General features: G+C 39.6%; 1 protein-coding gene across 1 annotated transcript in view; it reads right to left on the bottom strand.

The window, feature by feature from the left end:
• zmat4a (zinc finger, matrin-type 4a) overlaps nt 1-25245 on the bottom strand; it is a 147925-nt gene that overhangs the window by 79465 nt on the left and 43215 nt on the right. The window contains exon 3 of the mRNA XM_005472923.4: nt 10315-10404. Within this exon, the coding sequence (XP_005472980.4) occupies nt 10315-10404 (90 nt within the window). The remainder of the gene's footprint in view (nt 1-10314; nt 10405-25245) is intronic.

Raw genomic sequence — 25245 nt, 5'->3', positions numbered from 1 at the left:
CTGATTAGTTACACCAGCTCAGCTGTGATGATTGCATGGCTAATGCTTTAAATGAAGTGTATGAATCTGACTTATTTACCCAGAAAGCGTCCACTGTTAAGTCTGTCATATCACTGATGAGGTCCAGACAAATTCTAAATAGATTAAGCAGGTTTTAATTGTAATAAGCCTGATCTGCACGCTGCTGTATCCGCCATCACACAGATTTTGTGCGTTCTCACACATACCTCTTTCCAGAAAGTCTTAGAAAGGTTCAGGCTGCAACACGTGTGAAAACTGCATAAATCTGTTTCTGCTACCTCTGTTCCCTCTAACGTTCTTTGGAATCCTTCAGCAGAACTCCTCACAGACCACCGAAGCAGCTTGTCGTGCTCAAAGGCCAGTGAAGTCAAAACACTTTAAAAAGTTTTCCTTTTGCTGTACGCACACTTGTGCAGCTTGCCTAGAGCGGCCAATAAGTGTTGGAATTTGGAAGAGTACTTTCAGGAGACTTTACTGTTCCACAACTTTTGTGGCCAATTATCCGAGCTAATTTAAACTGGCTGAATGTCTCCAGTCTTAAACCTACTTTTCAGGTATTCTTCCCTTCCTGCTTTCTTAGAAAAGAGCTTTGCACAGGGGTCTGGTGCAGAGATGTTATGCGGTTCTAGTCAACACTGTCAGCTCTCTTACACCTTCCTGTGGAACAGAAACGCTTTCTCCCTCCCTCTCTCTCTTTTTTTTTTTACAACCATTGTTTGCCTTCTTTTTAGAGGTTCAGATGGTTCACTGCTCTCACCTCTTGGCTCTAGCCTTCATTCTGCTGGGCTCTGCTTTCTGCAAGGTGAGGGGGTTTTGCTAAATCCCTCCCTGTCACTGGGCATAATGGACCACCTCCCTTACAGAGCAGAAATTCACATTCATCGCTTTTCCAAAGAAGCACTGAGGACGTTTAAAATGTGGAAGCAGTTTAGGGAGAGAAATGGATGAGTCTAGTCTCGGTTCCATACTGAGGGGAGCTGCAAATACATTTAGGCAGGTGAAAAGGCATCATCCTCTCCTCATTTCATTCTTCAAACAGCAGAAGATTGACATATCACTTTTCAGGGAAAGGCTTGATAGATTCCTAACACTGAGGTGCCCTTTTGTTTACTCAGCTTTGTCACAAAAGGATAAATTCACACATGTGTGAATTTATCCTTTTGTGCTAAGCAGTAAAGTGATATCTAACTGCTCTTTTTTAAATAACACCAAGTACAGGTATGATTTAGAATACTGTTTCCAGACAGAGGAGGCTAAAAGTGCTGCATCGTGGTTCCATAAAATTAGAGAAAAAAATAGTGTGTGTCCAAATTTTATTCCTCTACAAAAACTTAAGAAAAGGCACAAATAACAGCTGCACAGCTTCCACTGTAAACCAAGATTTGAATCTGCCATCTGCAACTGAATCTTGATTTTCTTCATAACTGTGTGAGCCTTTGTGTTTCCACATCACAGTAGTAATAAAATAAAAACACAGTGGTGACTTTCATCGCTCAGAATCTGAAGCAAAACAAAACACAAGGTTATCATTATCTTTATTACTAATATTGTGGATTGGAGTGACTCAGTTTAGAGAACACTAACCACAGCAGCAAAAGAAAAGCTTCAAATAAAATCATTTATGGTTGCACTTGATTTGAAACTTATGGAAGGGGAAGATCAATGAAGGACCTTCTGATAACTTACCATGCAACTGTACAGGAAGTCTAGCTTCCTTAAAATGATGACGTTTCCTATCATCCAATCTGATGGGTACCTCTTCAGCTGCCATCAGGAACCACCAACTCACCATCTTGCAAAGTTATTATTGCCAGCTTTACAGGGTTCGTCAGACAACTGACGATTTCTGCACAAGCTGCCAGATTAGCAGCAACACTGAGAGGCATCCTGAAATGTTCCGTAATTCGGATCATAGTTCTTTTTAACATTTCTCTTTTCAGCTTTTTTTTATATTATGAGAAAATGTTTTCAAATTATGATATCTGCTCCTCTTATTCATATTAGCATAACTTTACATTAAGTAGTGACTTTAGTATTTATTTCAAATACTTGGAAGCAAACATTACATACAATAAATAATACATTCTGTGCAAGTGGTGCCCCATCTGCTGTTTAGCTAAGGTGAATATGTACTCATCAAAATATGCAAATAAGAACATTATGATCTTGTATTATTGGCATGTGAAGCAGATTTCTAATGCACGGTGTGAAATACTTTAATTATTTTCATGCTTTTCAGTTATGTTATGCTGTGCGTTCTAATACATTTTACAGTTCAGCTGCTCATTAACCCTAGAACACTATCGCCGGGTGATTTATACCCGAGCAAATACATTTACATGATTTGTCTCTCCTGCAGCTGTTTGCGTGTCGAGGAGCCTGTGCCTTCACCAGGGAAGTCTCAAATTTCCCAGGAATGGGTGGACCAAAGACCAGCTTTCCAGAGTCATTATTTTGTTTTAGGAGGTTTTTTTTTTCATTTTGTTAGACATGGCACAGTTGAAAGTAAAAGACGACCACTCTAATTTGTCATGTGTTGTCATATTTTGATATATTTGATTACTTTTTATTGGTTATATTATATCGGGTAAAAATCACCCGGCATTAGTAATTGTGTTACTATTTATAGCGATAGTGTTCTAGGGTTAACACAAATAAGCCCTTGGCTCTTGACTAGAATGTAACTTTTATTATTTTTACAATTCTGTTTCTGCATTGATACCTACTTATTTTAATAAACTACATGCTGTACTTATGCCATCTTATTTTTTTTAAGCTGCTATTGTCCATGTGATCCCACTGTGAACTTAAACCTCCAGAGGCCTTTTTTTCTGTCCCTGGTGCTTCCTCGCCATGCAGCTGATGTAGTGTACGTATACACTATTAGAAATGTGTGCAAGAGTGCAATCTGCTGCACATTGCCCAAGGAGAGGTCAAGGCAACGAAGCATAAGACTGCAGTCACTTCTTGTTCAGTCAAGGCAACGCTGGACACCTGTGCCATCTCCAGTGTGACTGCTCCATCTACCCACCAGGATATGCTGGGAATGCTTGAGGCCTGATTTAATGGAAACTGGCAGTTGAATAAACTGGCAGGCTTACACCAGAACCATCCAACCAATTGCAAAACTCTGCGCACATGAATGTGTATAATGGATATTGGCTGTGTTTGACAAAGTAAAGTGGTGGAAATTTTATGGAACGGAATGGTTGTAAGTGTGCTTGTCAGTCCACCAGGCTGTGAAACAGATTTCAGATCCATGGGTACATACTTTGTGCAAGGTACAGCCATTTTTAGTCTACAGCAGTTTAATTATTACAGTGCATTATTTATGCAGAATTGGTCGTTTCCTGATTTCTTATTTTTTCCACATTCTCCACTTATATGTTTCTGATCATAAAAATAATTGTTATTATTAGACAAAGATAAGACAAGTAAATACAAAATGCAGTTTTTAAATTAAGCTTTTATGTATTAAGGGAAACAAGCTATACAAATCTACCTGGCCCTGTATGAAAACGTTATCCCTCGCAAAAACAGTTTTTCACAGCAGAGCAGAATTAAAAGATTTTTTGTTTTGTTTTGTTTTCCGTCAGCCTTCTGTGAGAATGAGAATTAGCTACATTTTTTCCAGTACAACATATATAGAGAGTGGGTTTGTTGCATTATTTCTTCTCTTGATCACTGTGTATTGCTTCAAAATGTGGAACTGGATGAAAACAGTATTGCTTATGCACTAGTGGTACAGCATAAAAATTAGTGGGTTTATTTTAACAACCTTTGATAGGCATAAATGAAACCTACCCTGGTGTTAAGAAGTGGCACCATGAGGCATGACAAACACATCAACACAACAATATGTAGCCATCCCTGAGGTATTGTGGAAAAATGTTTTCTCCTGTGTAGTTGTTATATGATGACTATGTTCATATTGATATGGGAAGAACATAGTGAATTCGTCCTATTATCGGGTGTCAAGAGCAAAGCTTTTATATAACATCCTGAGAAATTGTGGCACCTCATGCTGCATTTCTGCGAGAGTGGTTTCATCCAACATCAAGATGCTTACATGTTACTAGCAGTGGAACCACATTTATTCCTTAAATTAAATTTAAATACATGCATGAGTGACTGGCACAGTAATACAGTAGTGGTGTTGCTTCACAGAAAGGAGGCTGTGGGTTTGAATCCACCAGCTGGCTGGAGCATTTCTGTGTGAAGTCAGTACTGTATGTTCTGTATTTCTGTGCTTGTGTGAACTCTCTGGATACTTCCTTCCATATTCCAAAGACAAGCTTGTGATGTTTATTGGTGATTCAAAACTGGTCTTAACTGGATAGGTGGTTTTAAAAAACAGATGTATGGATGGATAGAAGTTCAAATATTGACATAAAGGCTAGAGAGCTCAGGGTCAGCATTACATTAACCCGCAGAATCATGACCACCTAAGAAAGGAAAGCAAAGACAACATCTGTTTTCTGGTACTTGACTACTGGATTTGACCACAGCGGTAACTACTAACTGTAGTGAAACCTATTTCTAAACTTAGCCGTAAAACTGCCTTCACTTCACAAAAGTCAACAGATATTCACAGGTCAACCAGATGTCTGCCTCTCCTTAAGCATTGTTCTGCCGGAGGTCCTCTTCTTGAAATAGAATTAATAGACACAGTGCTATGATGTGTAAAAACAATCATTTAAGCATTTTTCCTGTTACTGATAAAAAAAGATGAATTTGATTATCATGTAAAAAGTCATGTAAAATAATGATGATAACATGAAAATCAGCAGTCAACAAATGTCTAGCTTGCAGTAAAATAGTCTATCAAATGTACATTATAAATATTAACTTATACCACTCAACCTTCTGTACTTGTACAACACAGGCATTTCCCACCCTGTTATCGACTGAAAGCCTTGCTGGCTCAAGGAAAATATTTTTGCAATGTCAAAGCATTATCAGAGCTGAAATGTGCAGATCTCATAGGGCTATCTCAATCTGAATTTTTTTTCATACTTTTCTGTTTAAATATCAGAACAGAAGGCTGACTGACCAGCCAACACACAAATGAAAATGCAGTAGAGTCAAATTATGGGTGCTGAACTCACGTCTGCCTGATAAAACTCTAGCATCAATAACTGCTTTGCAGTTTCACGGGTTTTCAACGTTTTTTTTTTTTTTTAATAAACAATTTAATCTTATTTAGACGAGTCTGTCTGGCTTTAAAAAGGCAGTGATCACAAAACTAATCTGACTGGTACAAAAAATCTGAACAAATGAAGCTGCAATCCCAAACATGCCATTTTACAATCTCCATCCACAAAGCAAGCATTGACTGACACCCCCTCCTCCTTTACATGAGAGCAGGTTATCACAGGGACTACCATGACCAGGAGCGTGTACAGTTGTCAGATGCCATCAGCTCAACCGGGTCTAGACGTCGGGTCACGCCAGGCCGTACGCACTCCCACAGTCTCTGGAGGCTGTGCTGCCGAGTGTATTTTTAGATAGTGCCACCTTATAAGCGCAGCCTGGTCGCATCACATCTGTGTAGTTTAAGTGGAGCCTTTCCCATCAAGGCAATGTGCCCTTTTACCAAGGGCCTAAGGTCAGACTACAGACCAAACACAGATTTACTGTGACATTTAAAAAAGCAAAGATGAAGCAATGTGTGAAGCTAGTCCTGGTTTGGTCATAGATTTTTTTCAACCAGCTTAAAAAAATACACAAAAAAGTTGCTGTAGATTTGTTTGAAAAATGTAAAATAATTTTGGCGATGCTGTGTGAAGAATTGTGAAGAGACTACTCTTATGAGACATTTTCAGATAGCTTTTAATGGACCAATGAAAATTCTAGGGGTCCAGGGGTGAACCACCCTTTGGGAGAACAACACCACTGAAAGTTAGCAAATGTGCCTTGCTTTAAGAGAATAAAAACAACAAACAGAATGAAGTAACGCACATGCAAAACTGTAAATTTGCATTTTACAATGCAGTCAGTGTTCCAGAACAACAAAAGACACAAATCAATGTAATAGCCTTAAAGCCTGTAGTTCTAACCTAAGATGACAGGTAGAGAGTGTCCAAATTGTCCAGTGGCTCCATTTTTAAAAAAGTTTAATTTCTAAATGAATAAACAGGTGATTGTAGAGCTTAATCTTTCCTTTTCCCTATCCAGCCCAGTGTGTATCCCAAAATGCATGTCAAGTGTCAGGAATTAAATCTAGTGAATTATTTACTTTGTATTTTGTATGTACAAAAGAGGAGTACATTTTATGGATCAGACCATCTATTTTGGTTGTTTGGTTGACTTGTTTTTATTAAACCACAGATTCTGCCCTAATTTATCTGCCAACACCACAAGTCTTTAGAATCATGCAATTCCCATGCACACATACTAAAGAAAAAAATCATTTTAATCTTAGGCTTCAGACATCAGAAATACTGCCACTGAACATATTGAATGAATTTCAAGGAACTGTAAAGATAGATGACACATGCCTATAGACAGGCTTGTGTCTTGAACCTTTTGAGGATATACTAAAATAAAATATCTTATAGTTAGACACTATCTTTCTAATCACTGTAATAATAACAGTGTAATTTTCTAATTTAGTTGCTCAGATGACTGGTAAAGAAAACAGGTATTTAAAGTATCAGTCAGTAGTCTCTACTTTTACATCAAGGGATATCCAGAACCAAATAAGTTATCAATTTAGCAACTTTATTGTAAAAATATAATGTTAATTTTTTCTAAATTATTGAGAACACGATGATCAAAAGACCAATATGCTCCAAAAGGGAAGCAAAACCCTTTGTGACTGAAATTATTTCTGTAGAAACAAGTTTAACAAAGAATATTTCAGATCTATTTTAGAATTTCATTTGACCACAAAGCCCTCTTCTCTCATGTGATTTCAAAAGTTAATGAAGGTGGTGCAAAAATATTTGGTGCAACATTGGTCCAAACATACAGTATTAGTGATGAGGCAAGAGAGTGCAGAAAGTAAGCTATCAAAGCAAGGCTGAGAATTTGCCACAGAAATGAGTGAACCCTTATCCACCCCGTCATCCCGATCGCTCTCTAACAGTAAAACAGGAGCTCTCCCTCCTGGAACAGACATTAACCTGGAGGTTGATTTAATTTGAATCACAGGAAGGCTCAGAGGAGTTGTTCTGTCAGGTCCAAATGGGTCCCTTGGCTCTCACTCTAGACTAATGAAAGGATTCTGCATCAAACCACATGACCTAGAGATCTTTCTGTCCCCTCTGCAGAGGTCCATGTGCCTATTAGTTGATACGTAAAATGCCGATGGGGATGGAGCCTGTCTCTATAGACAGGTTTGATGGTGCTTTCCCTGTGGATGGCATCTCATTACAAGCAATAAAATCACTGTCAGCAGTAGGTGCCACCTGGAATGTAACCTACTGTACTATGAATTCAAATTTGATTGATGCCTAATCATTTTTGTTTTTAACTTTTTTTACTGTACGACTGCAGTAACAAAAAATAAATGTGAAAATTACTTTTCTGTTCCTCTGCAGGCATCAATGAAGCCCCTAAAAACTCAACTCTGTTCACCCAGTTTACAAATATATATATAATATTTTTTTCTCTTCTCAATCAAAAGAATGTCTTCATACCTTCATGCCTGTGCTTCATTTTATATGGAGATATCTGTGTATATGAAGACTGAACAAAGCCTCATCTCTCCTTTACTTGTCTTCATCCTGACCCTTACTCTTCCATACCAGACCAGCACCAGACCTCACCTACTATAAGTTGCATCACATGTGTGATCACACATACCACAACCTTCCCTCATATGAAGCAGCCTTCAATGTCAGCTCAGCATAAAAACTTGTCAAGCTCCTCTGATTTGAACTCGCCCTCCATGTTAATGCTACAGAATGGAAAGATGTTGTAGTAATACAACAGGGTCCATGTGGAAGCCATCTCCTGGCCGTGGGTGGTGACAAAGCCATTGCAATGCAGACACAAACTCTGACAGCTACACACAAAATTCTAACAGCTTTAATATTTGGGCTGCAGGTCCATCTAAATGCTTCTCTGGATCCAGGGGGTTTACTTCAAGAAATGATTCTGGTATTGGTTTGAGCTCTAAGAGAGGACATCAGCTGACTCCAGTTTAGGCATGGTGTTGCCTGACTCTGGGCCACATTGAGGCTGAGGAACTGGGCAGTGATGAGGACAAGGACACAGGCAGCTGAGGAACACAATGGTACGAGGAAGTCTAGCAGGATAAAAAAAACTCAAAGTTGGACTACAATACTTCTCCACAACATGGAAAGCTTGCTTTCTTGTTGGGTGTCATCTTGAAAGTCAGTCAAGTTCCCAAGAAAAGAGAAAACTGTCAGAGTTGGAACTCGACAAGAAGCCAGTTGACTCAGGCAGCAAACAGGGTGACTATCAGGTTCCACCTGATTCATACTCTTTATATTTAGCGTGGTTGCCCATTATCCCAGTAGTCTGAATTCCAGCCCATATCAGCTGATGGCTCAGTTGATAACCTTAAGCAGAGTCATGTCTGTTGTTATTGGAAAGTCTGCTCTGTTCTGATGACGCTTTTATCTACAGTTTTCAATACGTCCACTTAAAAATGGAGAGAACCCAAAACAGTCATACCACATATGGAAGTAAGAGTTTTCTTTTGTATGTAGCAGTCATGACTGAACTACGCTAATGAGTAACACACATTTCTGCTTGTCAGAGTGTACAATGTTCTTATCACATCATCACATAAAAATCACATATAAAGTTATACTGTGGTGGAAGGGAGGGGGGAGAAAAGTACACTAAAGGTATAAGAGGTAATGGCGTCTGCAAGTACGGAAAGAAAAGGAAACAGGGAAGAGAAGAAAATTGATTATCAACAAAACGCTGAATATAGTGACATTTGTTGGAGGAAAAGAAGGGACAAATGATAAAGCAAAAGATCAGAGAGGAAAATACATATTAAACAAAGATAAATAAGAAACAAGAAACAAAGATAATGAGAAAAGAGAAAGAGAGAGGGAAAATGAAAAGTGGACCAGAAAATGAAGCCCAAAACGAGTGCAGAGGAAATGAAGAGAGGAAAGAAAATGATCTGAGAATTAAATAAAAGAAAATGGATGACAGGAAAAGTAAAGGCAAAAAAAGAGGGGGAATAAAAGTTTTGGGTAAAGAATGAAACAAACAGAGGAGAAAAAAACCAAGGAAGAAGTATGAAATAAGAAATGCAAACCAAAAACAGTAATAAGTTAGTGAGAAACACAAAGGAAAGAAATCAGAGGAAGAGAAACAAAAAAGTAGAAAAACATAGACTAGGATCAAAAAGGAGATAGGGTAAAGAAATTCAAGAAGAAGAGGAATGAATAAAAAAAACATAGTAAAGTAAAATAAGAGAAAACAAAGGAAACAGGAAAGGAAGGGTTGGAATGTAGACGAAAGGAACTTCTCCAAAACTAGAGAACACAGAGAATGAAGGCGTGTGACATCTTCCTAAACCGTGTAGATGGGTACAAGAGGAGAAAGAACAAGAAAAGAGCAACAGGATTAGATGACAAGCTGAGGCAGCAAGCGAATGCAATAGCATCCCTTGACATGTCCTTATCTGGTTCAGAAACCCAGATTTCTTTACTGATAGCTGGCAAACCCTCAGTAATCAAAGCATAGACCTCTCCCTGTCTCTTCATCAAAGTCTGTCCACTTCTACATTCAAGTCTTCCACCACCACACTCCAACTTTAAACTCCACTTGGATTGGAAATGCACCTTTCACCATGACGCTTACATAAAATATCAGCACCCACCATGAAATCTCCACACTGTGATGCTTATCTGTGTGCTGGCAGAGCTGCAAAGAGGATGATAGGAGCGTGTTTTCACCCTTCCTCAGTGCAGACAAAGAGGAACAAAAGTCACACATAATTGTGTCTGTCAGACACATCGCATGCTTCAAATTTACATGACAGGAATGGCTGTGAGGGCCGGACACCAAACAATGCGCCTTTGTATTTGATGCAAGGTTGGCATCCTCTGGCATCGCCAGCAGTGCCATCACAATCGCATTGTTCATTGGTCTAAAAATGTGGCAACGCTGTTTATCAGTCACCTATTCTGAAGCACAAGGGGCCAGCGAGTCTCGCGGCTGTTGTTGTGTGAGCCGAAAAATCCATTAAAGGTTTCCATATGAGACCAGCAGGGGTGTGTGTGTGTGTGTGTTTCTCGGTGATTACCAAGGCTGTGGGCAAACACACAGCAGGATGAAGAGAATTCACACAGGACTCACATTGTCTGATCTGAGCTTCTTGGCAGGGCAACCTCCATCCACGGGATGTAGCATGTAATACAGTCGCACTTTGTTGGCATGTTTCCGACTCTGCAAGAGAAAAAAGAGGAAATGACTCAAATCTAAAATGTAAATAGGCATATACATCAAATATATTCTTGTCAAATAAATACATGGATGTAAATTCAACAGTAAACAACAAGACATCACCCAAATGTGTGGATCAGAATAAAAAGAAGGCCCATTGTCCCAGGCTTTGTCCCAGACAGTCACACAGTGGTTGGAGACCATTACACGTACAAATTATTGCAATTTTTAGCAACAAACTTGTGATCTTGTTGCCTTTGAAATGGTTGCTTCAAAGATGGGGCCCAAGTCTACAAAGACTTGCAAATCAATGCTGTCGTCAGGCCTCAATACATAGGTGTGTCAAGATTGTAATAAAATGAGAATACAATGGAGTCAGCCTGCTATCAGCTTATCACTGAACAAATTGACAATTACATGCAATCTATGACAGCACAGCGATTAACTATGATAAATCCCTGAAAATCACAAATCTTCAGTTGTCTGCTTACAGAGAAATTTACATTAACTACTTACATTCAGAGTCCCGACAGAAATTCGTAGATTTGAAACAGAAATTCAGAAATTTCTACATAAATGTTCAAGTAGTTGCAGCAAGATGGTAATTTGAGTGCAAAATAACACAGAGGCTTAGTAGACTTCCTATTAATTGCAAATATTTCAAGGCTACAAACCATTGATAACACTGCAGAAACAAGAAAAAGACATTTTTACAATGAAATGACAATACGAAAGGGGTAAGGATGAAACCATAGAGATTTCTCAGCTTCAGGCAACTACTACTACTACTGCCCGTTACCCCTCCCAGGGTATGGGAGTTTTCTGTCCTGGGCCATTCTTTCTAGATGGGTCCAGGTATAAGCCCATCATTTTTGATTCTGCCACGAAGTCTCGTTGTCAGGTGTTTCTCGGACAGCCTCTCTTTTGCTTTTTTGCCTTGGGGTTCCACCTGAGAACCTGCCTGGTGATGTTGGTTGGCGGTTTGCGTAAAGTGTGCCCTACCCAGCACAATCTTCTCTTCCTGATTTCTTACTCTACTGGAAGTTGACAGGTTCTTTCCCATAGTTTGATGTTACTGATTGTATCTGGCCAGCAAATGTGAAGAATCCTTCTGAGACAGCTGTTGAGGAATTTCTGGATTTTGCTATTTGAGGTTTTATTTGTCTTCCAGGTTTCAGCCCCGTACAGCAGTACTGACTTCACTTTGAAGTTGCACAGTCGGATCTTGGTAGTCAGTCCAAATGTTCTTGAGCTGGATGAAGGAGACTCTTGCTTTGCCAATCCAGGCGTGCCACTTGGTAATAATCACTGAAAACCTTGTCCAAGTTGCTCTGGTCTCCAACAAGTTGACTATGAGAACCGACTGTTCCCTTATCAACAAATACTATATATCCACAACTTTGATATCTAACTCTGTTACAGGAGAAATTATTTTTCACCTGAGAGTGGTCAGAATGTTATTGTTCCATCAATGATCAGAGATCCCAAGTTGTTGTGAGGCCTACTGGGACACAGAGTGTCGAGAACAGAAGATACATTTGGAACATCGGATGCCCCTGCAGCATATCTTCCCTGCCACGGTACTAAGAGACACCCTGTTCATGCCTTAACCACTGCTACTGACCTATTTAAAACCAAAACTGCAATAAAAACTTTCCTTATATATTTTTGATCTGCCATTTATAAAGCCCGTGCTTGTACAGATGATAAATATCATGTACTTATGATATCATGTTGAAAAACTGCCCTGTTAAGTTCCTGTGTTTCTAATAAGGCAATTTGCTTTTAAAATATGCTTTTACAGGAAAAGGCTGAGAGATATTGCATTAAGCTGAATTAATGGCCTGTGTTACATCAGTATTTGCTGGAGCTTATTTGAAAAAAAATGATGTTGTTCAAACGAAAAACAAAAAAGAAAAACTTTCAGAACAACTCTTCTACCCTTTAGTTCTCCCTCTTGTTTCAAAGTACTGGCTTAGGTTAGAGGACCCATTAAAAATAGGTGAAGGCCATCAAATGAGGTGCACTCTTCCGATCCCTGATACTGGACTGAATTGATAACTAGTGCTCGGTTTACTGAGGTTGAAGCAGGAGTCTTCTTACCGGCAGCCCATCAATCCCCCAGGATCTGATAGCACAGCCATGACAGGAGAAAGACGGGATTTGGGAGGACAGATTAGTTCATCTGAAAATAATTCTGCTTAAGGATGTAACGCTTTAGAAGTCAAGGGGAATGACACAAGGTAGGAGGAGGAAGTAGGAGGTGAAGGAAAACAACCTTGGATACTGCAATTTTTCTTTATAAGAATGCCACAGAGGAGTGATAGCTACAAAATAAATCTAGTGAAGCATGTATAGTAGCAGCGTTAACAGTGCCTGATGCCTTACTCCAGCAGACAGGGGTATCAGAGACATCCATGTGTATGCATCTCTTTACAAGGGCAAACTCATCCTGCCTGGGCAGCGTGGTGAGAGCAAGCCTGCGTGAATGTATCTGTCTTGCCTGTCTGGTCTTCTGGCAGAGACACAGCAACATGAGCTCTGCTGCTTCTTTAAAAAGAAAACAAACAGAGCTTGAAAAGCAGGAAGGGTGCATGAATATTCACTCTGCACTTATCATTAAAATCTGAGCTGGTTTGATCACCTACGTTTTATATTACATCTGCATGAAAAAAACAACTTTCAACTTTTAGCTCGAATAAATACAAACAAAGCGTTCTAGTGTTATATAAAATTCTGGTCTTGATCTATTTATGATGTTTTACTCTTTAGAGCAACAGGGAATGTTTTAAGCTGAAAGAAGGAGGATGGAAATTTGACTATTTGAAATTCAAATTTTTTCCCAAACTTACCAATAAACTGACTAAAATAAAATGATTTATTCTTTGGCAGAACCAGGCAGTGTGGTTTTGTTCAAACAGTTTGATGATGTGTCCAAAAAGATATATTTTTGATCTGTATGCCAAAAGAGTCTCACATGACACTGCATAAAAGTTGGTACACCACACAAAATTTATTGTTTTCACAATAAAGGCTTTAAAACTGTGACAAGATTATTTTTATTTCTTTCTTCTTTTGGTTCTTTGATTTATGTGTCGAATTTCTTCTTTTTTATTACACGTTGTACAAAAATCTCTAAAAATGCATTTTGGCCATCCACTATTTCATACAAACATGTAAAGAATAATCTAAATATATATTGTCCATCCATCCATTCATCTTTTTCTGCTTATCTGGGGCCGGGTTGCGGGGGCAGCAGCCTAAGCAGAGAAGCCCAGACCTCCCTCTCCCCAGCCACCTCCTCCAGCTTATCCGGGGGAACACTGAGGCCAGCCGAGAGATATAATATTTCCAGCGTGTCCTGGGTCTGCCCCAGGGCCTCCCCCCGGTGGGACATTCCCGGAACACCTCACCCAGGATACGCCCAGGAGGCATCTATGTCAGATGCCTGAACCAACTTAACAGGCTCATTTTGATATGGAGGAGCAGTGGCTCTACTCTGAGCCCCTCTCGGATGACTGAACTTCTCACCCTATCTTGAAGCCCCCTCCACAAATCGCTACCTTATCGTGGTGGAGGAGTTTGTGTGTCCCAGGGATCCCAGGGGCTATGTTGTCCGGGGGCTTCTGCCCCCTGGTAGGGTCTCCCATGGCAAATTGGTCCTGGGTGAGGGACCAGACAAAGAGCAATTCAGAAGACCCTTATGAGAAGAATACCTAGGGAACAGTTCACCCTGCCCGGGATAGGGTTACCAGGGCCCAGGCCCGGGGAGGGTTTCTGAGGGTGAGGATCTGGTGGCCGGGCCTGGCACAGCCCGAAAAAAGGACATGGGCCCATCTTCCTGCAGGCCCAACACCCGCAGGAGGCATCATAGGGGTTGCCTGCATTGTGTGCCGGGCGGCTGCCAGGAGCGGAGGCCCTGGCGGACCCCCAATCCCCAGCTACCAAGACTGGCAATAAATATATACTGAGGAAGAAAAATGTAAATAAAAACTGGAAAAGTGTATAAAACACTAAATGTGTGCTAGCTAGCATTGGCAAGATAGATAGATCAATCACATCTTACATAACCAATCTTCCTTTTTGCTCTCCTTTTTGGAGATAAATTATCTAACACAGATGATGGTGCGGGGACAACAATCTTAACCTCAATATCAGATCAAGGAGCTGATTGTGGCTTTAATGAGGACAAGGAGAGACTAATGCAATCCCAGATGAGCAGGGCAGGAAGTTTAAATTCTTCTTCATGATCATCATAGAGGACTTCATATGGCCCCCACACACCAATAACAAGGTGAGGATTGCCCAACAATGCCTGTACAATCTCCGGCGCCTGAAGAAATGTAGAGTGAGCCACAGCATTTTCTGCTCTTTCTGAAGCAGCTCCACTGAAAGTAGCGCTGCAGTATCGTCTGGTACAGAAGCAGCACCACAGAGGAATGTGGCATCTTCAGAGAGTGATGAGGGAGGAAAAGCACATAACCTAACCTGTTCCCAGCCTGTAAGACTGGGAAAAGTCTGGGAAACACTACCCACCAGATTTATTAAATGGGGCTCTGCAAATTAAAAATCACAGATTTACTTTTGTAAATAAAGCTGAGAGAATAAAGCTGAATCGAAAAATGCTAGGTTGATTTTAAATGTTTTTTCTGCAGACTTTGTTTCATTAAAATCCTGCATTTGGTGCCGTGGCCACATGTAGCTGTCTCACATTCTGCTACGGGCCTGGCCGGGCCATGTAATAATGAATGCTGATTATGGGAGAAATCCTATTCCACACTGAGGGCACAGCAGCAAGGCAATCAACTAGAGTTTAACTTCAATTTCCTGTGAGGTCAGTACCAGTAGCTACCATATCAGTGGATATATATGCACCAAAAAAACAAAAAACAAATGTAAATGGGAGGGATAGAAGCTCACTCTATCAAAACATATACTTTAGTTGGTGTTCTGAAGAAGGTGGTAGAGAGAGCCGTCTAGCATGCTAGTCTAAAATGTCCAATAGTTGTTCGATCGCATTGAGATGCAGTGACTGTGAAGCCCACAACATATGATTCACATCATTTCACACTCATCAAACAATTCACTGAGCTGTTGTGCCCAATGGACAGGGGCGTCATCCTAGAAAAGCCCACTCCTATCAGGATAGAAATGGTAAATGGCCTGTATTTGTATAGCACTTCACTAGTCCCTAAGGACCCCAAAGCGCTTTACACATCCAGTCATCCACCCATTCACACACAGGTGATGGTAAGCTACATTGTAGCCACAGCCACCCTGGGGCGCACTGACAGAGGCGAGGCTGCGGGACACTGGCGCCACCGGGCCCTCTGACCACCACCAGTAGGCAAAGGGTGAAGTGTCCTGCCCAAGGACACAACGACCAAGACTGTCTAAGCCGGGGCTCGAACCGGCAACCTTCCGATTACAAGGCGAACTCCCAACTCTTGAGCCACGATCACCCCGTTTCATCATATCAATAAAAGTGAGAACTTTGCATTGATATCCAGTGATCCTTCCCGTGAATGGGATAAAACAGAGCCAAGGTGTTGAATCGAAAAGGTTGTGGTGGAAGATCATTTGAGGCATTCCAGTGTGCCTGTGTTTGTCGGATGAGCACGGATCAATGGGGAATTCCCACAGGACAGCTGTGAAACCTCATCATTCTTCTCATGTTTGAGAGGAAATTACTTCTCATTAACCCCCCCAAAAAACAAACATGATTAGGCTTTTGTATGTTTACCTTCTGTTTCTCATTCACATTGTCAGCATGTTTACTCAGTAAAATCAATTAATTAAAAAAAATTGTCATGCACCAATAGCCACAATCACGGAATCCACTAACAGGAAGCACAGCTGCTCCAAGAATCCACAAAAGAGACATTCCAGTGCTTCATATGAGAACTCAAATGAACAACTTGTTTATTTTACTTTCCGTTAAGTTATTTAAAAAAGTATTTCCAATGCTTGTGGCAAAAAGTTGTTGAAAGCATCTTAAGAGCAATTTTCCGCTCTCTCTTGAAAATTTAATTAAAGTGTATATTTGGAAAGCTGATGTCATTCATGTGGGAGTTTTCATCCTGGCTCTTGTTTGTGCCAGGAGGACCCATGTAGCCTCCTCCCACTGTACTTTACCAAATGTTAAAGCTGCACAGCACTGTTGCATGCATCCTTCAGAACTGCAGAACAAGTAGAGAATACGCAGAGATTTCAACAAAGTGCACACATGCTAAAGTCTTAAGAAGAGACACTCTAAATGAGAGTGTGCAAGATGTATGCTGTTGAATTTGTGTGACTGGATTATGATCATTACAGTGTTCTAATGCCCTTTGATACTGGTAGCCATGGCACTAGCTATTGTGTTTGAAGCAAAATTACTTTTTTCTGGCTTAGATGGCCCAACCCTACCCTTCCTTTCATCATCAATGTGGCTGCCGATGTGCAGAGCAATCTCTTTAGGTGATGAAGCAGCCAAATGCTGATTCAAAAATTAAGAAAAAAAGTGAGGGGGGCAGCAGATAAGAAGTCACTATGAAGCCCTAACAAATGACCAGAAGGGAAGGCAGGGAGATGTTGACTAAGCCAGTAAAAAGAAGACAAAAAACAGTACTTCTTTAAGTCACAGTGGCTTACACAGTGCCCGTGGGAATTCTGTGTTTTCTGTGTATTGTCAGCAATGTGTGCTATCACCTGCAGGCGACTGTAAACTTGGTACAGGGTAGGGAAGTCTGGGACCCTGTCAGTTATGATGAATTGGACCAGAAAGCAAACATGGATATCACTGAAAAAAAAATAAAAAAAAGAATCTCTGTAGGTTGACATCAGCATTTGAGCACACCACATTGAAGCAGTTTTATCTATGCTGGCAGTGCAGCTTTAGGGAGGATACTGTTCTCTGGCTCACCACGTCAGTCCATGCTGAAATATCTCACTACCTCTTACATAATAGAGAGCCATATCATTTTAAAGAGAGATTCCTGATCTCTGGAGGATCCAGCTCAATTATTATTTTTTAATTTGCTGATGGAGACTTTTTCTTGCAGCACAACATTTGTGGTTTTAAAAGAGGTGTCCCAAAATCTGGTGGACACCGTAGCTATGTGGACATCCTTCCGGGTCTGAAAAGTGAAGTCAAATTGAAAGGCCTTTTAAATTGCAATATATTTAATGACCACCAGAGGGCGACTGCTGTGGTTGAACAAAAATTTCCAATTGCATGAAAGTCTATGGGAAAATAGCACTTGACTCCTCTTCTTATAGACCTGAGTAAAAACTCTTTATAAGTTTATGGGTCATACTGAATAAAACACTGAGCCCAAATTTACAATTTATGGTCATTATAAGGGAAACAAAAATTGCCCAGGAGATGCTGATTGTCCAATGACTTGTCAGTCACAAGTTGACCAGCAAAAAAAAGCTCACCAAAAGGCTGCCTGTGGTTAATTTATTTATTTTTTATTCTGAAATTTGTTTAAAAATGAGTTGCTGTTTGCTTTTAGGCATAGTTTTAAAACTAGACTGAAGTAGAAAATTTAAGGAAAATATATGCATTTTCTTTCACTCCACAGATTCAAACTCAGAATATAAAAATACCTAAACCTCAGTGGGAGATCCTTTTATGAGAGGGTGGCTGAGCGCACATCTGACATAACCAGGGATGAGAAAAAAATCCATATTGCATTACCACCACATCAGTGAGCTGATCAGTGAGCCATCCACCTCCTTTGGGCATTGTAAAGTTAAAAGAACTGATAATCCCAAACATTCTAGCCCTGCTTTTTTTTAAATATATACAAACTGATCCTTGTAACTTTTTGAGTATTGAGGAAATGTACAAAGTATGTGGTACAAATGGGCCACTGATTGATTGTGCTGCTGTTGATCCATTAGCCAGCCACAGAGAACAGCAAAGTTATAACAGAGAAAAAGCTAAAGTGAAAACAAATCTTAGACACACTGGAAAGAGTCCATTGCAGTCACTGTCTGTGTGTTTTCATACTCTATTTTTTTTCTTTCATTTTTTTTGGGTGGTTTTCCCAGAGAACTGTGCTGTTGCTCCCTTCCCTATTCCAGTCTGCTTGTCCACCAATCAGAACACTTAGGATTTTAATTCAGTTCAATTCAATTCAATTTTATTTATGCAGCGCCAAATCACAACAGTTGCCTCAAAGTGCTTTATATTGTAAGGTAGACCATACAATAATACATACAGAGATAAACCCAACAATCATATGACCCTCTATGAGCAAGCACTTTGGGGACAGTGGGAAGGAAAAACTCCCTTTTAACAGGAAGAAACGTCCGGTAGAACCAGGCTCAGGGAGGGGCGGGGCCATCTGCTGTGACCGCTTGGGGAGAGAGAAGTAAGACAGGATAAAAGACATGCTGTGGAAGAGAGCCAGAGATTAATAACAAGTATGATTCAGTGCAGAGAGGTGTACAAACACATAGTGAGTGAGAAAGGGGACTGAAGAAGAAATAGTCAGTGCATCATGGGAATCCCCCAGCAGCCTACGCCTACTGGAGCATAACTAAGGGAGAATTCAGGTTCCCCTGATCCATCCTAACTATATGCTTCAGTAAAAAGGACTTTTTAAGCCTAATCTTAAAAGTAGAGATAATGTCTGTCTCCTGGCCATTTGCATTCTTTCAAATGACCAGCAGGAGGCGACTCTCATGGCTGCACAAAGAAATCTGGCTGTAAAAACGACTAGGAGAAAATGGCCGTTGGTTCACTTGATCTGTGAAATATGAAAATAATGACCTTTCCTTAAAAAATGAAAAACAGTCATGAAACACCATGGCTGTCATTCAGGACAGTTTATATGTGAATTGCGTTGGACATGATTGCATAGACTCTTTTTAAACCCCAATTCCAAAAAAAGTTGAGATGCTGTTTAAACTGTAAACAGGTCAAATGAAATGATTTGTTAATCTGATAAATGCATCTTTTATTAACAACAGATCATGGAAAACATCTTTAAAATGGACATTTTTCAAATTTTGATCCATCCCAACACTTTTGAGCCTTACTGTCATCAAATTCAAATATCTTTTTATCATTATAATGTAAAATGTCTCAGTTTAAGGATCTGACATGTTTTCTATGTTCTACTCTGAATAAAATATGGGTTTATGAGATTTGCAAAAGATTTGCAATTTGTATTGTTTTTGTTTTCATTTTACAGTGTGCCAACTTTTTTGTGATTAGGGTAAAAACTAGTGTTAGAATTTATAAAACAGGCAGAGTGAAAATTTTACAAATACAATTGACCTTATTGAATATGTATGTGTAGGGCAGAAAGGAAGTAGAGGGAATTTAAATGAATTGTACAATGTGGTTTTTGGCTGCTCACTGTGCCATTTTTTAACAGCAAAGAAAGAGATGTCTTAATTGCCATTGACTTGTCTGCAGCAACTGTAGAGAATAAGCTGCTCAGAAGAACATGTGGTTGAAGGGAGAGAATTGTCTGAAAATATCGATTATCCCTCTGCTTCAGGACCACAGACGGCTGCATAATTTTTTCTCTGGGCTGCTAATATTGGTGTGAAAAAATGACAGCCAGAAAGGGGATAGAGGCAAAAGCCAAAAGCAGGTTTAAATTCTGCTTATTTTAACACTATTTTGAGTGAACACCAATAAACAGAAAGTTTTTTTTTTTCTATAAACTAACAGTAATTCTGTACGAGATGCAGGGAACTATAAATCAGTGCTGTGGGTAAAGTGCACAAATTCAGACTATGTCCGACATAAATAGAGTGCTTTAGTCCAGTTTACATATATTTATACCAACAACCAATGGCTGTCTCCATCACAAGTCCTTCCATTAGTACATTAGTACAGTGTGTTAGTTGATAAGTTGCCAACAAATGATGCTTTTCCTTAAGATTTTTCACTAGAAAATTTTAGTAATGTGATTTAGCTCCTTTTATTTTAAGCCATACCTGGAGAGTTAGTTTTTTCATTTTATCCACAAGATAAATTAGGTTGACAGCATTCTCATCCCTGTGTGTTTATGGAGCATTAGCTGCCAAAACATCCCATTTGTCTAATTCCTTAAACAAAAAATTGTAGCATTGTTGGTCCCTCAGCTGAACCACTGCAGTATAATTATCATTTCTTTCAGGTTAGTTGTAGCTGTTATAAATCTGACACAGTCAGCTACAGTAGTGCACCATGTAGACTGCATGCAAAGCAGCTAACTTGCCAGGGCAGACTGTCAGGAGAAAAGATGATGAATCTCACATTTTTAAAGTAGGGTTATTATAGTACATCAAGCATTTAGTCCTGTTGCTTGTCCTTCACAGGAGAAGATAAGGACAAGATAATTACAATATTTCTGTCCTGGTCACTAGTCCCTAATCAAAGCTTGTCATTTGTCATAACGTACTGAGACAAATTGGATGATTGAACAGAAAATAAAGAGAGTGAAGAAAATATTATATCCCCTGTTGACAAAAAATGAACAGTCTATAATATTTGTGGTAGTTTCAAGAAAAAACACATTGAATTATAAACAAAATCATTTGTATGTCATTGTGAAATAACTATTTAATCTCAAATTCTGCCCACGTTGCAGACAACATTACAACCAACCAACCAACCAATAAGGAGTACCTTTATCAATTAGTCTGGACGTCTCCAAACGTCCAGGAGGAAGCTAAAACCTTGAGTTGCCAAGCAGCCAGGAAACCTAATGGATTTAGAGAGTTTCTCTAAAGAGATGTGGGCCAAAATCCCTCCTCAGATATATTAAACTCTAGTAACAAATGTGGAATTACAGGGATTATTTTACATAACCATCATCTTATCATTGCATTAATTATCATTTCATCAAAGTGTTTATTGAAGTTGCTGGCATTATGTTATAATTTATATTATAGGGGTTATCATAATCAAATATTAACATGTTTATTACAGGTGCAGTATAACTACTTTAAAATGATTGAGTTAAATATATATGTATCATAACTCATATGCTGAGTATATTGTTACAGTAAAAAAGTAGCTGAGCAAAGGCCTGAATGTATTCAGCTTCTTGTGGTATTTGAGTTTGCCTAGTTACAGGTGACGGAAGGATGTCCAGCCCATGGTGACCTCAAAGGCCTTAGATCATCACCATATTCTTAAGAGTATGCCACAAGGAGGAACCTCTATGTTGCAGTTAATTCTTAAAATACATGAATGTTCTGTACATGCAAATTATGTGCTTGTAAACGCAAGAAGGGGCGTTACAATACCCTGATGTTATAAAAGCAATCTAGAGTGTATTTTGGGTAGAGATGTACAACTGTTTTGCAGTTTGCACCTCTCCACGCGCCGTGCATTCATTAAAATCAATTGTTTGACCGACCTCTTCTGGACTATCATTGTTTTACTCTCATCCTCAATTTCGAACCCGTAACACAAACTACAAATATTGTCTTACCGCTGTGGTTGTCAACAAGGTTTCTACAGGTATTAAGTAAATTTTCCTTTGGGATCAAATATTTATTTCACTTAAATGTTAAATGGACTGATTCTTATATGGTGCTTTTCTACTCCCCCAGAGTACTCAAAGCCACAGCCAAAGTGCTTTTCAGTCTAACATTCACACCACTTCATACTCCAGCCGATGCATCGGAGAGCAACTTGGGGTTATTATCTTGCCCAAGGATATTTGGGATGCACACTGGAGCAGCCAGAGATAGAGATAGTACAGGACCTGCTCTACCTCCTGAGCTACAACCAGGAGGTAGAGCAGCAGCAGAGCATACCACTTTTTACCTTGCAACCAGAGGTTTTTGAAGATAAATACACTTTACTTTATGAGCAAAGAAAGCCACCTACTACTGATATGCATGGGACTGATAATAAAAACCATTCGATGAGCAGATCACACCTGACACTGGCATTTGATATCTGTTCGAAATCCCTATATAGCTAAACTGCTCTGAATATAAAGCAAGGATGCTAGACTAGTTTGATTTATTGTTTCATTGTTTCTCCTCAAAGCAGTTTTCAAGGGAGATTGAAGAGCTTGCCACAGCTCATCTGTGGATTTAGGGTATCTGACTGTCTGCTGTCTCTTTATGTAATCCCAGACTGACTCTGTGAAGCTGAGACGGGGACTCTGTGGGGACCGCACCATCTGTTGCAGGGCTCCTTGCTTTTCCTGTGGCTGAAAATAATTTTTCATGACTCTAGATGAATGTTTGGGCTCGTTTTTTCCTATAAAACAAATTTGGGACAAATGAAACACCTCGGCGTGATGGGTAAAAGTCTTAACAGCTGAAGCACCTGAACTTTATCCACATGATTGTTCCATTATTGTAATTTTGCTCTCAAATAAGAAGAGCTTTTATAACTTCAAAAAAGATAACTTTGTTGGGTATTTCTATTCCAACTTTAAGGACTTGCCCATTCCTTGCCTAAAAGGACCAGCCTGCACCATTATTGCAGCATCATCACAACACTCTGTGCCTCCTGTCGACACCTGTTACACAACTTGGTTACCCCTCGTTACCTCTCAAGTCATGTTTGGAAGCTTTTACCCAAATGTAGCCTTGAGTGTTTCGTGACTTGCACTAGACCAGGAGCTGTGTGCTTGCCTCACTGGGCCCTTCTAATTATAGCAAATCAGACGAAAATGTTGTGACAGAGGTCTTAGGACACTCTGGTCCAAAACCGAGCTGTGTTACATACCTGGTAGCCATCCCTGGATTATTTAGGCAGAGGGTTTCTGACTGCTGCTGGACCCCTCAAGTCTAATGCAAAAGTTCTCGCTGCGTGGAACAACACTGCAGTCCACACTCACACAGGCAAAAATTCATGAATCATTTTGTTTACATCAAAACACTGGGGCCATGCAGGGTTTTGTGGAGGGATTACAGTGTGTTTACTCGGAAACACCACAGAGAGCTTGAACAGAGAATGAAAGAAAGTTTTCTTCAAAACAGCAAAATGCAGAGAGTGGTTCAACCGCTGCAACACATTAACCTAAAAAATAAATAAATAGAAAAACAGTAGCACATAATTGGCTTCCTTTAATTTCAGACACAGCTGTGAAGAAAATAGTGTTCACAGTCCAGCCTAAAACTAAAACGAAGAAGCTCCTCAGGTCCGTGTATATGTACAGGTTCTTCAGTGTACTTCTAAAATGATACAATTAATGGACCCCATCCTTCTATATGATACTTAAATTGACCTTGTTGCTAACAAGTGGTACAGTGGTTAGCACTGTCACCTCACACAAAAAGCTTCTTCTACCATTATCTTAAAACTATCTTGATGTTTAATGGATAGTAAAGCTGAATGTCGAGCATGTTCATAGTCCCAGATAGATCAGAGAAATCAGTGTGAGCGGAATAAAAATCTTTAATCCTTTGGATGAGGAAAATACAGACACTAAGGCTGAAGCATAGTTCCTGCTGTCAGGCAGTGCGCTTCTGTGTTTTCCCAGTCTGGTCATTAATCAAAATTCCTTACTGTTCTCACAGAGCAACTTCATGAAGAAATAACTTGAAGCATTTCCGCAATCACTTGATTGATGATGATTTCTACTTTTCCTTCCATTACTTTTCTTTCTATTTATTTTCATTTTGTATTACAGTTTATTTTCAGTTCGGTATGCTGCATACTGGCTTTGTAAAGCACTTTTATTGCTTGCTTATATGAAATGCCAACACCACCATGCATGATTCATCAATATAAAACAGATGGCGTGACAGAATAAATGTATAATACTGACCTTGTTACAATTCAAAGTTGTTATCTTGAGAAACCTTAAGTCTGGGCATTCAGGTGGATGATAATTCTTTCAGAGTACTCTTCTATTTTATCAAATACGGTTAAACACTAACTAAAAAACCGTTAGTTCAATTTAACAGAGACTTAAATGTTCATGGTGATATAGTCTCCACAAAGCACTTCTGGGCTAAATCTGGTGTGTCAGCTATTGGTCTTTAAAAACACGCCGTCGTTAATGTCTAAATTTGGTTGAAAAGTGAAAAATGACAAGTTGTCATTTCAGGATGTTGAATAGAATAGAAATTGAATTGAACTGAATTGAATAGAAATCTCAAAAAAGAATACATTTGGTTTAAAAGTAAAAGTTTCGATCAACTGGGCTTCAAAAAAAGTGCTGCTGGACTCTGAAACTCTTCCGATACAACGAGTAACCATTATGCCTCAGCACACACCACAGAAAATAATGCATCACAGCCATGCTGGCTGCAGAGCACTCACTCCTGCCACGTACATTGCTGTGACCAACAGAAATATAGAATGACAGGGACAGGGTGTATAAAACATACATAACAACCATGACAAGAGGCAAAAAATGTAGTACAGGCAGAGAGCAGTGCAATTCAATGCAATGCAAATTATGGGCTATTCCCTCAGCCTAGTAGTGCAGTAGCTACCGATGTAGCGTGCACTGCTTGCTATGAAGTAAACCCATGTGTCTTTGGGGGTTTTTATGCAACATTTGAAAACGATTTTACTTGGTTTTGAAATGGTTGTGATCAACCGCACAACGACTACGCTATGCACAAAGTGACATCGGAGAGACATCTTTATATGTCATTTTTGGACACGCAATTTTGGTCCACTGATGGGGTTGTTTTGTAAAGCCAGGCAACGTCTTTTTTTAACATCTACTGAACGTCTATTGTTGATGTCCGTAGGAGCTCCGTGTACGGGCTACTTATAGTTGGACTTGGACGTTTTTCAGTGTCAAACTTAGTCATTTTTTATACTGTTTCTATAGGCTCTGTTTTCCAGTGTTTCCAGAGGGTGAAGACAAACAAGAGTTAGTTTTGAATGATCTTGTTAGTAAATTTTGTTGGTTTTGAACTTGTAGC

Source organism: Oreochromis niloticus, linkage group LG12, assembly GCF_001858045.2.
Source record: "Oreochromis niloticus isolate F11D_XX linkage group LG12, O_niloticus_UMD_NMBU, whole genome shotgun sequence".
Taxonomy (NCBI): Eukaryota; Metazoa; Chordata; class Actinopteri; order Cichliformes; family Cichlidae; genus Oreochromis; species Oreochromis niloticus.
This window is presented reverse-complemented; position numbering and strand designations above follow the sequence as displayed.